This window comes from Parus major, chromosome 10 (genome assembly GCF_001522545.3).
Source record: "Parus major isolate Abel chromosome 10, Parus_major1.1, whole genome shotgun sequence".
Taxonomy (NCBI): Eukaryota; Metazoa; Chordata; class Aves; order Passeriformes; family Paridae; genus Parus; species Parus major.
In genome coordinates, this window is record NC_031779.1 from 16,207,929 (window position 1) to 16,221,304 (window position 13,376).

General features: G+C 44.0%; 1 protein-coding gene across 1 annotated transcript; it reads left to right on the forward strand.

Moving 5' to 3' along the window:
- The first annotated feature begins 403 nt into the window (after positions 1-403).
- Positions 404-9,983, forward strand: ARRDC4 (arrestin domain containing 4). The gene is made up of 9 exons (XM_015638411.2): positions 404-435; positions 969-1,354; positions 2,392-2,458; positions 2,726-2,873; positions 4,665-4,767; positions 5,471-5,727; positions 6,381-6,543; positions 7,020-7,174; positions 7,291-9,983. Exons 1-9 carry the CDS (start codon positions 404-406, stop codon positions 7,345-7,347), a joined length of 1,368 nt encoding a protein of 455 aa, XP_015493897.1. The 3' UTR covers positions 7,348-9,983.
- The last annotated feature ends 3,393 nt before the right edge of the window (positions 9,984-13,376 follow it).

Below are 13,376 nucleotides of genomic sequence, written 5' to 3' on the forward strand. Positions count from 1 at the left end.
AAACTTTGCATTTTTTCTTTAATCTATCTCCCAAGTGTTACCTATAGGTGATGTGTGACAGCACACAGCGGGGTGCACCCATTTCACTGCCCAGCTACAAAGTGGGGTTGTAGGAGCAAGTTCTTAAAGCAGGGCGTTTGTTGATTTACAAGGTGTAGAAATGCAGAGTATTTGTGTGGACACGAGATTTCCCAGCTGTCCGGGACTGTTCATTTACAGCTAAACCCCTTCAGCTCCTGCCCTTCAGTGGGGCAAGAAGGAGCTTCACAGGTAACCTCCAGACAAAGCTGGAGGGGAGACAGCAGCACCACATCCTTTTTCCATATTTAATAGTCCCAGCCAGCCCGGCTGTCAGCGGGAGAGGCTGAGACCGACCCAGCACCGCGCTGCCTCCCTGTCTCCCATGGCAGCACCGGAGGGACACCGAGAGACAAGGTAAGGTTTCCCCTCAGAGCGGGGTCACCAAGGGCACGTGGATTCCCCACAGCGCTGGGCTGGCGAGCAGTGACCAAAGGAGGTGGCAAAGCGAGGGACGGGACCCCCGCGGCCCTGCCAGAGCCGCCGCCCGGGGCCCCGTCACGGAGGGGCGTGAAGTGATGAGGGGTGAGGGCCCCGGGCCCGCCCCCCAGCGCTGGCCCCGCCCCCAGGCCCTCCCCCGCCCCCTGTTTACCCACAGGCTGTGCACGTGGTGGCCGCGCCGCGCCATTGGGCCGCGCGCCGGGGCCCTGCCGCCGTCCCGCCAATCGCCGCGCTGTCCACGCGCGCTCGCCCGCGCGCGATTGGTCCCGCCGCGGCGATCACGCAGCGTGACGCACTCCGGGCGTGCGCCCGCCGCGTACCAATGAGGCGGGGGCGCAGGGGCGGCCCGCGGCGAATGGCGGCGCGCGGGGCCGCGGGGCGGCCAATGGGCAGCGCGCGGGGGCGGGACGCGGCGCCGCGGGCGCTGGCGGAGACGGGCGGGTTTAAAGCGCTCGGCGAGGGCGGGCGCGGTTCCCCCGCGGCCGGGGAGCGATGGCGGCGGCCGGGCCGGGCCCCGGGGCCGGCGGCGCGGTGAAGACGCTGGCCCTGGTGCTGGAGGACGAGGCCCGGCGCGGCGGAGGCGGCGGCGGATACTGCAGCGGGGACACGGTGTCCGGGCAGGTGCTGCTGGAGCTGGCGGGGCCGCTGCCGCTCCGCGGGCTGCGCCTGGAGGCTGCGGGCCGGGCGCGCGTCGCTTGGAGCGAGAGCCCCGGCGCGGTGCCCGGGGCGGGCACGTGGGGGGTGGCGGTGCGGGCCCCGGGGCCGGGGCCCCGGCGGGAGGCGGAGGTGCGGTACCTGGACATCCGACAGAGCCTCCTGCGGGACCCGCCCGAAGGTGAGGGGGGCCGGGGGGTGGGCGCGGGCCCGGCCGCTCCGCAGCCGCGGCGGGGGTGGCACCGGGGAGTGGCGCTGCGGGAGTGGGGAAGGGCCGCGGGAAGGCGCCCACGGCCCGGGGCCACGGAGGGGGGAACGCTGCGGGTGGGAACGGGCACCGGGGCCCGGAGAAACGGACCCCGGGTGCCGGGGCAGGGCAGCGCTGCCAGCATTCAGCCGTACGGCCGGGGAAGCTGCCGCCGCCTCACCCGCCGGTTCCTTGTGGGGTGGCTGAAAAACGCGGAGCGAGACAGGAACAGAATCCGCGGCTCGGTTCCCTGCGCTGCGGGGATTTCGGGCAGAGGTTCGGCCCTTCTGTGGATTCCATCGGGCCCCTCCGCGCAGGCTGTGCTGGACAAGCAGCTCCTGGGAAGCTGCCGTGGAAGACCCTGGAAGGAGTCAGGCTCATCCAGTGGGTTAAGGAGGCAGAGAAAGCTCGGTGTTGCGGAGCTCTGTCACACAGACACTGCAGCACTATGGCAGCGTTGAAAAAAATCAAAGAGAGAACAGCACCATTTAGTTCTGTGAGGGTGAAACGCAGTTCAGGCTGATCTGTAGGGAAAGTAAATTTAGGCCTTGCAAATTGTGTAACAGTAGGCCCCATATGAATAAATTTGGAGCACGTATATTTATAGTATTTCTAAACGCTGACCTTAAATTGCAGGTTTTTCAGCACAGAAGTTAGTTTAATTGTTAATTGGAAAAGTAGATTAATTGCTGTCCTTAAAACTTAATTTATGCTTTGCAGAAGCCATTTTGGATTAGAAATTGGCCAGAATCCTGAACTGAATCTCAAGGTCTCCCATGTTTCCTTGATTTTTGTTTTTCATTGAAATCACATCAGAGCATAAATAAAGTGTGGGCTGCAGTCCAGAACCTACTGGGATCAATAAAAACTTCTTGCATCTGGGTGTTTTTATACATAAATAATTTGTAAAAGTGTCTGCTTTGTTCTATTTCTGGAATAACTAAAACATACTATTCATTCTTGTCCTACAGGTGAGGAAAACTTAATTCTTCTAGATGGAAGACACGAATTTCCGTTCAGCTTTCAGCTTCCTCAAGAGTAAGTTCAATAATCCAACCTGAAGGGATTGTGCTGGATGCTGCTTGTAGTAGAACATTAACTTAATGTAATTTGACTTGTGTTTTTTTTAGTATCAGCTTTATATACTTGTCTTAATCAAGGGCCACAGAGACAGGCCTTGTTTGCTTCTGCAAGGCCCTAAATGTACAAGCTGTAAATTGGGAAATGTTTCTGTAAGCAGGAAGTGTTAATGTTTGGAGCTGAATTATTAATTGAAGGTAATGGTTTTATGACTGCTTGTTTCAGACCTCTGGTGACCTCTTTTACTGGGAAGTATGGCAGTATCCAGTACTACGTGAAAGCAGTTCTGGAGAGGCCTGCTGTACCTGACCAGAGTGTGCAGACAGAGCTGCAGGTCATCAGCCACATCGATGTCAGCTCACCAGCTCTCTTGGTAAGAGGGTCCCCCACTCTTCCTCCCCCTGTAAAACCAGCTGCAAAGAAACCATTTCCAGGCACAGCATTCACATCCAGCCATAACACTTCCCATGTTATTCCAGAGCGTCATTTTCTGACTTCTGAAAGCATATAAGCTCCCTAAGCTTTTCTCTATAAATAGATGATCTTAGGTTGTGTGAATAGCAAACACAGTGGCTTTTTTAATACCATTGATTACATCCCTGCTGGCAGAGATGCTCCTGCCAAAAAGTTAGGCAGGATTCAGATGCATAAATAAGGCTTAATAATAGTAATGCACGAGTGCAGAGTAGTTACTCTTACCAGAGCAACTACATTCACAGGGCTGCAGTGTCCTAAACTCTACAATAATAGTAGGTTGAGGAACAGTAATTAGAGAAGAGTGTTAATCATGCCCAGCCTGTCATTTAGGCTCTGGCCATTATGTTACGTATCCCTGCATTTTGCATGTCATTTTCTAACATGAAGTGTGTGCACGCAGCTGCTCCAGAGATCCTTTCAGTTATTTCCCTATGACAGATTTGGCCACATTAAAGTATTGAGTTTTTAATAATCACTGGAAATACTGTAGAGTAATAAGAAAGATCAGGCAGTAAGTAATGAGTAAATAGGCAAGATGGAAGCTAATGAGCTGGATTCTTTTATCTCAACCCATATTATGAAAATAATATAAAATTATACCTTGCACTTTCATGATAGCAACTGGATCTAAATGGTTATTCATTTAAATATGAATGAGTAATTTCTATTTTATTTAAAATGGTAGGATAATTTTAACATCATGACGTGAACGTAGAAAAGAGATGTTTTGAGCAGGCTTTTTTCCCCCCCTCATTACATGCTTACATTTTAATCCATTCTGGAGAGAACTTAGGGTATTTTGGCAGTGACATCTCTAAGCAGAATAGTCTTTATATTCAGTAGTTAGGAGTTTGAAGGCATCATAGCCACATTCTGTAAGGACAGAGCAGACCATAGGTTATTTCACAGAAGAGGCCTGTAGGACACATCAGGAAGGCAGTGCCAGTCTTAATGGATTCCAAGGCTGCCACCAAAACTGCAAAACAACAGAGTTTCTTCATTATAATAAATAAAATACAAAACCAATTTGCATTATTGTATTGACTGGGTGCCACTGCCCAGTAAATCATTTTGAGTAGCTTTGATTCTGGCTTGGACCCTTGACTTGTGTGCTTGTGAATTTATTCTAATGAAAACGTTACAGGCACTGGAAATGTCATCCAATGCAACAGTCCTTGAATAATTAAGATGGTTTTTTGTCACACCTCTGCATTTTTGGGCAAGTTTTGTGCCTTGCAAGTAATGAAGGTGCATCCTCTTAGCCCAGTATCTATATACATTTATCCTTTCTTAAAGATACAAAGGTAAAAAAAAAAAATTCTGCTTAACTGTTAGTTGTTTACAAATAAAATTAATTCTGCACTGAGAAACATGGGGATAAACACCACAGTATTCCATGAGACCTTTAAAAAGTTCATTTTGCAGACAAAGCACGTGCAAAGACACACTAGTCTGTGTTACTTAGTACAGTATAAATACAGACTGGGATTTCAAAAGAGAAATGTTCAGATTGCCAAACCTTGGTTCCACTTCACATGGTGGCAGAAGTACAATTGCACTGAGCAGTTCAGAGATTCAGATGACCTGGATTTTAGAGCTGGGTTGCCATGACTGATATGCATAACACTAAACTGCAAGTGATTGAGAGCTTTATGCCATAAAATGAAAAATACTCTATATTTTATAGACACCTGTTCTAAGAAGTCAGGAGAAGATGGTTGGCTGTTGGTTTTTCACCTCTGGGCCAGTGTCTCTCAGTGCCAAAATTGAGAGGAAGGGATACTGTAATGGTAAGAGTAGTTATCTTAAAAATGTAAATACTAAGCATCTAATAGCTTGGGGTTTTTTTTTAAATCTCAATGAAACCAACACTTTACAGTTCAAAGAATAGTTCTGTTTAATAGAAGTAAATTAAGATCATATGAGTTTTTTAAAAAAAAATAAAAAATCATCTTTTCCTCTGGGAATAGAAGTTGAATGGAAGTCCTATTAATAATCCTACAGAAAATCCATGTGCATTTGAGTGTAAAGAACAACAAAATGTTTTTATCTGGTATAAAATACTTAACTGGGATGTAATTAGGTTTTTACATCCTATTTGTATAGGTTTACACTTGGGTAAAAATGAGCTTTAGCAGTTTCTTCATCTTGATCATGTTAGATACATTGAGGAAGTAAAATAAGACATCCTGAAATTCATTTAATACTATATAAAAGGAAGATCAGGGCATAATTTGCAAATAAAGCTTTTATAGCTTGTTCATAACTATGCTTAATGTTTCAAAATGAATCATTGTTTATGTGTAAAATATAGTAGGTGGCTATAATTCTGCCTGGATACCACTCTGAAAAAAATAAACTGGCTTGAGGAAACTTAGCAAGTATTGTTCTCATAACACTGCAGATGATGTACGTGCTGTGTAACATGCTTTGATACTCCCAGAGGAAAGTTGGTAAATACAAATTATTCATTGGACTTTTTCTGTCTCTAAGGGGAAGCCATCCCAATCTATGCAGAAATTGAGAACTGCTCTTCTCGTTTGATTGTTCCAAAAGCTGCCATTTTCCAAACACAAACTTACCTGGCCAGTGGGAAGACAAAAACCTTCCGTCAGATGGTTGCCAATGTCCGAGGAAACCACATTGCCTCTGGGAGTACAGATACCTGGAATGGGAAAACTCTGAAAATCCCACCTGTATCCCCATCTATACTTGACTGCTGCATTATTAGAGTAGAATATTCATTAGCTGTAAGTATTGGGTTTTCAAATGTACCAACTTTAGATGCTGCATTCAATTGGGAGCAGAAGAATTTACTGAGTAGCTGTTAGGTTTTTAACTTGGGAACTACAATAAATACAAATCTAGGGAAAGGTGTCCCAGCTCATGGTGGGGGGTTAGAACTAGATGATCTTTAAGGTCCCTTCTAACCCAAACCATTCTATGACACTGAAAAATAAATATCATAAACTATATACATGAGAGACTGAAGGCTGTGAAGAGATTCTGAGATGAAAAGATGGGAATAATGTGGAAAAGGGAAAAAATGAGGAAGAAGCAGCTTAGTTTCAGACATGTAGGGATTATTCTGGGGAAGCATTTCAAGCTGAATGGGATCCTCAAGTGATTCCTTCCAAAAATGGGAAGATAAGACTGAAAGTCAAGTGCATAATTAAGTTTGTCATGATGGTTTTTATTTTTTAATGCCACTTGAGACAAGTTACAGAACGAAGGAAGCTGCTGAAAAACAAGGAAAGCTGCCAGGGTATTAGCTAAGCATAGCTGGGATGACAAAGCTCTTAATTTTTAAATTTGCAGTTGTAGGGAGTAAGGCAGCTTTTAAGAGCAGCATTCAATGGGGTCTCACAATGTTTTTTTCTTCTGTTTGGGGGTTGTCACATAGGTGTATATCCATATTCCTGGTGCTAAGAAATTGATGATTGAAATGCCTCTGGTGATTGGCACTATTCCATGTATTGGATTTTCAAGCAGAAACTCCAGCATTACCAGCCAGTTTAGTATGGATATGAGTTGGCTGGCATTGACCATGCCTGAACACCCTGAAGGTAATAAATACATATTGAACTCTCTCTAATCCAGCACAGCACTGTCTGCAGCAGATGGGTGCAGTGCCAGTTGAAGGGCACTGCCAGGGATGTAGGCCATGGAAGTATGACTCAAGAAGTCTTAAAATTGAGATCCAAAACAACTGGTTAGCTTACCCCAACTCCAGCCTTCCTCAAGTCTCTCTGTATCCCCTCTGACTGAAACAACTAACTCCTGATGGTGGGAAAACTCTGCTCATCACAGAATATATCTTGATACAACACACATTTGCTGCTGGAGTTGTCCTAAAAGCACAGCACTCTCTCTATTCCTGCTGACTCACCCGAGTTTACTGAAAACATCATTTTAGTTCAAATATTTAAGAGTTCAGTGCATTTGCAATAAAGAGTTTGTGGTCCTGGATATACTGTAATGCACATATTCTTGCTGTGAGTGAATAGTTTGAAATATGACAGAAACATCTCTTGTGTTTCAGCACCACCAAATTATGCTGATGTAGTGTCTGAGGAAGAGTTTTCCAGACATGTTCCTGCTTATCCACCACCCCTTGACTGTGAGGAACAGTTGTGTTGTCCTGTCTTTGCTTACATACAAGAGTTCCGGTTTCAGCCTCCACCTCTTTATTCAGAGGTAAGAAAATAAATAGCAGGTGGTGTTTTTATTGTCAGATGGCAAAAAAAAACCCCAAACTCATACCTAAATGCAGGAATTGCAGGCAGTAATTGTTGTCTTTCTTCTCTCCTTAGATTGATCCACATCCAACTGATGTAGAAGAAGTTCAGCCCGTTTCATTCATGCTCTGAAGAGGATTTATAATGAGCATCATTGTGATGAATGTCTTAATCTTTTCTGCTGCTTAAGCTGGTAGTGCAGCTAAAAAGGAAACAGTTTTATTTTTCAAAGCTTCAGTCTGTGTATGAGAAAGGCAAAGGAAAATGGAGAGGGAGGTATGAGCATGTTTGGTGACAAAGAGAAACCTGCTGGATTAGTCTGCACAGAGGATAACAGGGGAGCAGCTAAGCTTGGGATACTTGAGAAATACCTGAAAATACTGAAACAAAAATGCTTCAATGAAATACTGAATGTTCTCCAAAAAAGTGGATACACTACACAAAGTACAAGGAGGAGATGTGTGGATCTTGTGAAGAGAAAAGAATTTATATTTTGTTTGCAATGCTCTGAAAGAATGTACATAGTGATGTGGAGAACTCCTGTTGTAGAACTTGCGTAGGAGAACAGAATGTGGGGTAAGAAAACATTTCCAAAAGATTCCAGTGTTCAAGGGGCTTCAGCTTTTCACTGTCTGCATCCAAAAAAGGAACACTGCTGCAACACAGAGCAAAGTCTAAACTTGATATTTGATGGGAACCTGCCCTTCTCACGCCTGCCAAGTGGTACTATTTCCTCATTGATCATGATCCTGAGGACACCGTGGGTGACAGAATGGCTGTTGTGCAATGTTATGAAGGCAACAGTTTCCTGAATGCAAGACACAAGTGTGAAACAGAACAGTGAACTTTGAGACGAGCTTATGCACTATGCTTTCTTTCAAGGGATTTCTTAAGGGAATTATTCTAACCTCTTCTACTGTGAGTTCTTCTTCTGCATCTTAAGCCTATGGATAGCATGGTAAGGGGAAGCATGGCAAGGGAGAAACCTTTTGCCAGCTGCAGGTATACTTAGCAAAATGGACAATATTTATTTATTCAAAAGCCTTTATAAGCCTACCTCTGTTTTGGATATTTACTTACGGTCAGATTTGAGACCAAAAAAAGTCTTGTTAAAGCTCCAGTATACTTCAAGGTTCTAAAAGGGACCCTAAATGGTTTCTGTGGTTAGTGAATGAGATGAGAGGTGTAGGGAGAGGTGTAAATATACCCAGAATAGACATAGCTTATAACTGAAGTGAAAGCAGACATCAGGGGAACAATGTCCTCTGGTAATGGCACAAAGCTTTTCATTACTCCTGCATTTTTGTCTAAAGATCTATTGTCAGGGGCTGCACTGGTCATTTGCTATCCATACTGTATTTGTTGGTGTGTTCCCTTGTTTGTTTTTGCTGTTTAATTTCGTTTTGGTGCAATATTTTGATGTTTTCTTCCTCAGGTCATTTAGAACAGTGAGTTTGTTGCTGCTAAGAGTGAAGGCACAGCATTTACTTGCCCTTCTGCTGCCTTCACTTAAAAGTAGAATGTTTGCTTCCTGCCAACCATCAATTGGGATCAGTAAACAATCACCAACAGATCACTTACAGGAGCAGAAAACAGCATTGTCAACATGCACGTTTACAGTCCTGTCTTTGAAATACAGGGGATTTTGGACTTCTGGATACACTCTATATGTCTTACAGAAGGGTTTGGGGTTAAAACCCGGTGCTTCATGTGGTGAAACAGTGTACTTTCTGATCAGTACAAAAAACAGCAATTGAGTTTCCTTCATTTCATCAATAACTGCAGTTTAAACAAAGTCTAAATGGTTTTTTTATGACATTTGTCTTCACTTAAGAAGCAGGGATTTTTCTACAGGCATACACGGATATATATTTTTAGTCTTCTTTTAGTATGACTTCCTTACATTGTCTAATTTCTAGCACTTCACCTCAAATCACTTTTGCATCAGTGTGAAAGACAGACTGGTGGAGATTCACATTTCCAAACTGCAGTTGCTCCTTTCATTTACAACATTTAACATTGTCTTCTATAGCAGATGCAGCTTTAACCAAAATTTGAGTGCATGATTTAGAAAGGACATTCTAAAAATTATTTTAAGTCTCAAGGTGTATCTCTCATGCCTTTTTATTTAAGTGAGGGCCTGCCCGTACAATCAGTGCAGGATTTTCAATCACATAATCTGGAAAGGGAACAAGCAGCTTTTCCTTAGACAGATACCATTATTAGTTACTTGAAAAGTCATTTGGTCATGTATTAACTTGCATGGTAATAATTCAAAATATTAGCTTAAAGAACATTAGGTGCTTTTTTGGACTGTAATACCTGATAGGTGATGCGTGCTACCTGGAATAATCATGGTCAAGCAAACAGCAGTATGAAGGGTAAAGATGTGCTTTTTTTTTTTTTTTTCCTAAAATCTTTGAATTGTTTTTTATTCTTTGCAGATAAACTGTGGCCTTAGATTGTTTGCCGCAAAAAAAGTCAACTATTATGTGTTTCTTAGGAAGCACACATGGCCCTTCAAAGGAGGGGTGAAAACAAGATTAAGTTCTGCTCTCTGGCACTTGGCTTAGTGCAGAAATTGATCCTTAAAAATAATTACTGTTTGCACAATAATAAGTTCAATATGCAGGGGCTTTGTTTTGATAACTGTGAAACAGTTTAAAAGAGACAAAATAAAAAAGCTGTTTAACATACAGGAACATGATTGTATTTTGTACTAATGAATGAGCCCCATGGGTTCTTTGTTAATAAAAGTGTCAAATCTACATTGTGCTGTTCATCTCTGTTTTGGTGCTGTGTCAAGAAATACCTGTATTCTACCCTACAGCTCTCTACCTCTTCTCTGATCTGGGAATTACGCCTTCATCTGTCACTGTTTTAGTTCCCTGAACTATTTGTAACCAGGGACTGGAACAAATTGATCAAACAGGGCCTACTCCTTCCCATAGTTATTATGTAATAGGGGCTCTTACCCATAAGGAGTGAAGGATGTGAGTTCTAATTGCATTTCTCATCTCATATATTAGAGGATATTTTATTGTTTCCTTTAGAAAAGACTAGAGCAACAGACTAAAGATAAATACACCAGAACAACCTTATAAGCAGAGTGCAGAATAACTAAAGCAGAGGGAAAGGGGTGACAAACCATACCTGCCCCACTGCCCACCTGAGCCAGAGATGATGAATCTCCATCAGGGTCCTGCCTCCCAGGGATCTGAGGAACAGCAGACAACAGTTGATTTCTTCTTCCTGTTTCCACTTTGGAGGGAAGATGGCAATTATATCCTAGAAAAGTTGAGGTGAAGATGCTGTTCAGGGCTGTGGAATCACAGAATAGTTAGGGTTGGGACCTGAAAGCCCATCCCACCCCCTGCCATGGGCAGGGACACTTTCAGGGATGGGGCAGCCACAGCTTCTCTGGGTAACCTGTGCCTGGGAGGAATTTCTTCCCTGTACCTTGGTGGCCTGCTCAAGCACCAGAACTAGCAGAGGAGTCATGATTTATAAAAAAATTCAAAACCTTGAATCCTGGTCTTAGATTTTTTTTAAAAAAAAGCTCTCTCACTAAATGATAAATACCTTACCACTAACTTGCCAGTAGCACTTTCACTTCATCCACTGTTTGCTTTTACAGGGGGAGTATTTCCATTGACAAGCTGTAATTGTCTATTAAAATACGTTTGGTGTTTAAACAGGTAGTAAAAAGCCAGGCAGGGAATAGAGCAGATTCTGCAGGCTTGTGTTTGCAGCTCTGACCCTTCTGATGTTTGCATGGAAACGCACAGTTTATGTACAGAGCAAGAGAGATCATTTAATCAACTCCTGGGGCATGTTCCAAATTATCAAAATAGCATGTTCCATGACTTCACCACCCAATTTGGACAGCAAAAGAGAACATTAACTCATTTTGTAAAATCTCTGCTATATCTATATCTATAAAAACATGTTTGGAAAGCACTGTTTGCAAGCAATGTTGATTTGGAGATAACAAGTTGTTCTACAACTCCTTACAAAACCCAGACATTTGTGCTCTATCCTCTATAGTCAAATCCTGCTGATTTTCAGTGCTCTCCTCAGGGTAGTGGCTTAGCACAGGGACACAAAACCTGGCCTTCAGACTGCTGCCTTTTCTAAAGCTGATTATATAATATGTTAGCATCAATGTGGACAGTACAGGCTGCTGCACAAAGTGAATTCTCCAAAGAGCTAATTAGGTCTAGGATGAACCCAGTACACTTCTAGTATTAACATTTTATATATGGCATAGACAAGGTAACAGTCTTATTCCAAATTAATGTTGTTGTTATTTCTAAGCAATTAATAGGAAATGACAGTGCAGAAAAGCTCTGCTAGAATACCACTGCATTATTGACATTTTAGGACAAGTGGCTAATAATAATTTTAAGTCAAAAATCTCTGAAGGGTGGTTTTATGTGGAATAGAAAATGGCAACTCAGGTGGGACTTCACTGGAGTAGCTGCTCATGCCAGCAACGTGCTGTGGGCCTTCTTAGATAAACCCAGCCAATTTTTGGCAATGGAAAACTGATTATTTCACAGCACCTCAGAACAGCATCAGCCTCCCCATAAATGAGGCACTGGGCACTGACAGGGGTGAGAACCGAAGCATAGGCAAAAGGGAAGGATTTTGACTGCATGATCTTAAACAGGATTATTTCACACCCAGAAAGATCCCAGGTCTGGATAGGCCAGTCCTATTTGATGTCATGTCTAGACTCAGGTTGTGTTGGTCACAACCCACCAGACCCCCAGCATGAGGAGAAGGTGATCCTTATTGCTGAACTAATTACACTAATCAATGCACAAAAGAGAGCACAAGTGACAAAAGTTACAATTTAATAATTTAAATAATTTAAGGCCTGAAGTGCTTTCCTCCTATGCCTTAATGTGATGTGACAAATTCAGTAGCCTTAACAAATTAGAAAGATACTAAGAAAGGAAATATTCTGCTGTCCTGAGTGTAAAATGAGAACAGAAAGGGAAAAGCATTGACTGACCTGGCAGGTTCTCTTTTCTACAGTGTCCTGGAGGAGGAGTGTCTGAGAGGGTTTAGTGTCCACACAGACCGATCAGGTTTTGCACACTGTGTCCCAAAAGTGGAACATCTCTCCCTCACTCGGATCCTGCAGCAGGTTGGCCTCACCCAGTACCTGCCATGCAATGATCAGACGTGCTTGGCACAAGGGAGCAAGATGAGAAAGGCTGGAATTCCAAGGGGCCCTCCTCCTGTGTCACAGCTGTGCTGTCACCTGCAAGGATGTGAGTGACACAAGGAGCTCCTCTGACCCACCCAGGAGGCTCACACTTCAGGGGCAAAGAGCTGGAGATGTCTGTTTGCAGGGGTGTGAAATGGAAAGGTCCCAAGGAAGGGCAGCTTTGCAGCCTTTTCCTCATGTGATCGCACCTGCCATCGCTGTGAGAGGACTTTACACTCATCCAAACAAATTAACAATTCATTTCCAACCCTGACATGAAGATTAACCCTGCCAATTAATTCCTTAATCTCTTGCTGCTGACAAGGCTCACAGTTGCCATGTGGATGCTTGTCCACTGGGGCCTGGAGCAGGGCCATTCTGTTTAATTAATGCTGCATCCAGGAGACCGTGGAGCTGATGCTCAAACATATTCCAGCAATACAAACCAGAGCTGCACCTCCCACACCACCCAGAGAGCCTGTTATGAGGACCTCCACAAGGGCAGGCACCATCTCAGTGCTTCTGGAAGCTTTTGCTGCATAAAGGGGGTACTTTAACCAATCCAGAGACATTTAGCCATGGTTTACTTGTAGAAAAATGCTTCTTGGTCATCTCCACAATAGATGTGATCAGCATTTTGCATGTTGCCAGTAGCAGCAGGAAAAAAAAACAACCCAGAGAACTGTGTCAGTCTCCTTCCTCAGCTGAAAAGATGCTGGGTTTGGGCTTGGGGCTGCAGGGAGGAGGGGCAGCCACGCTGAGGCTGCTTCAGAGGGAGAGGTTACATGAGACCTGAACTGACACGAGTTTGGAAATGTGTGAAGTACAGTAAAAAGGAAAAGTGATGCTCAGTCACCTCAGGGAATCTTTGTAAACCAGCTGTAACAAATTGGGTCAATTTTCCTTTGTTTCTATAGGTTTTGCCATATATAATTAAACAGAC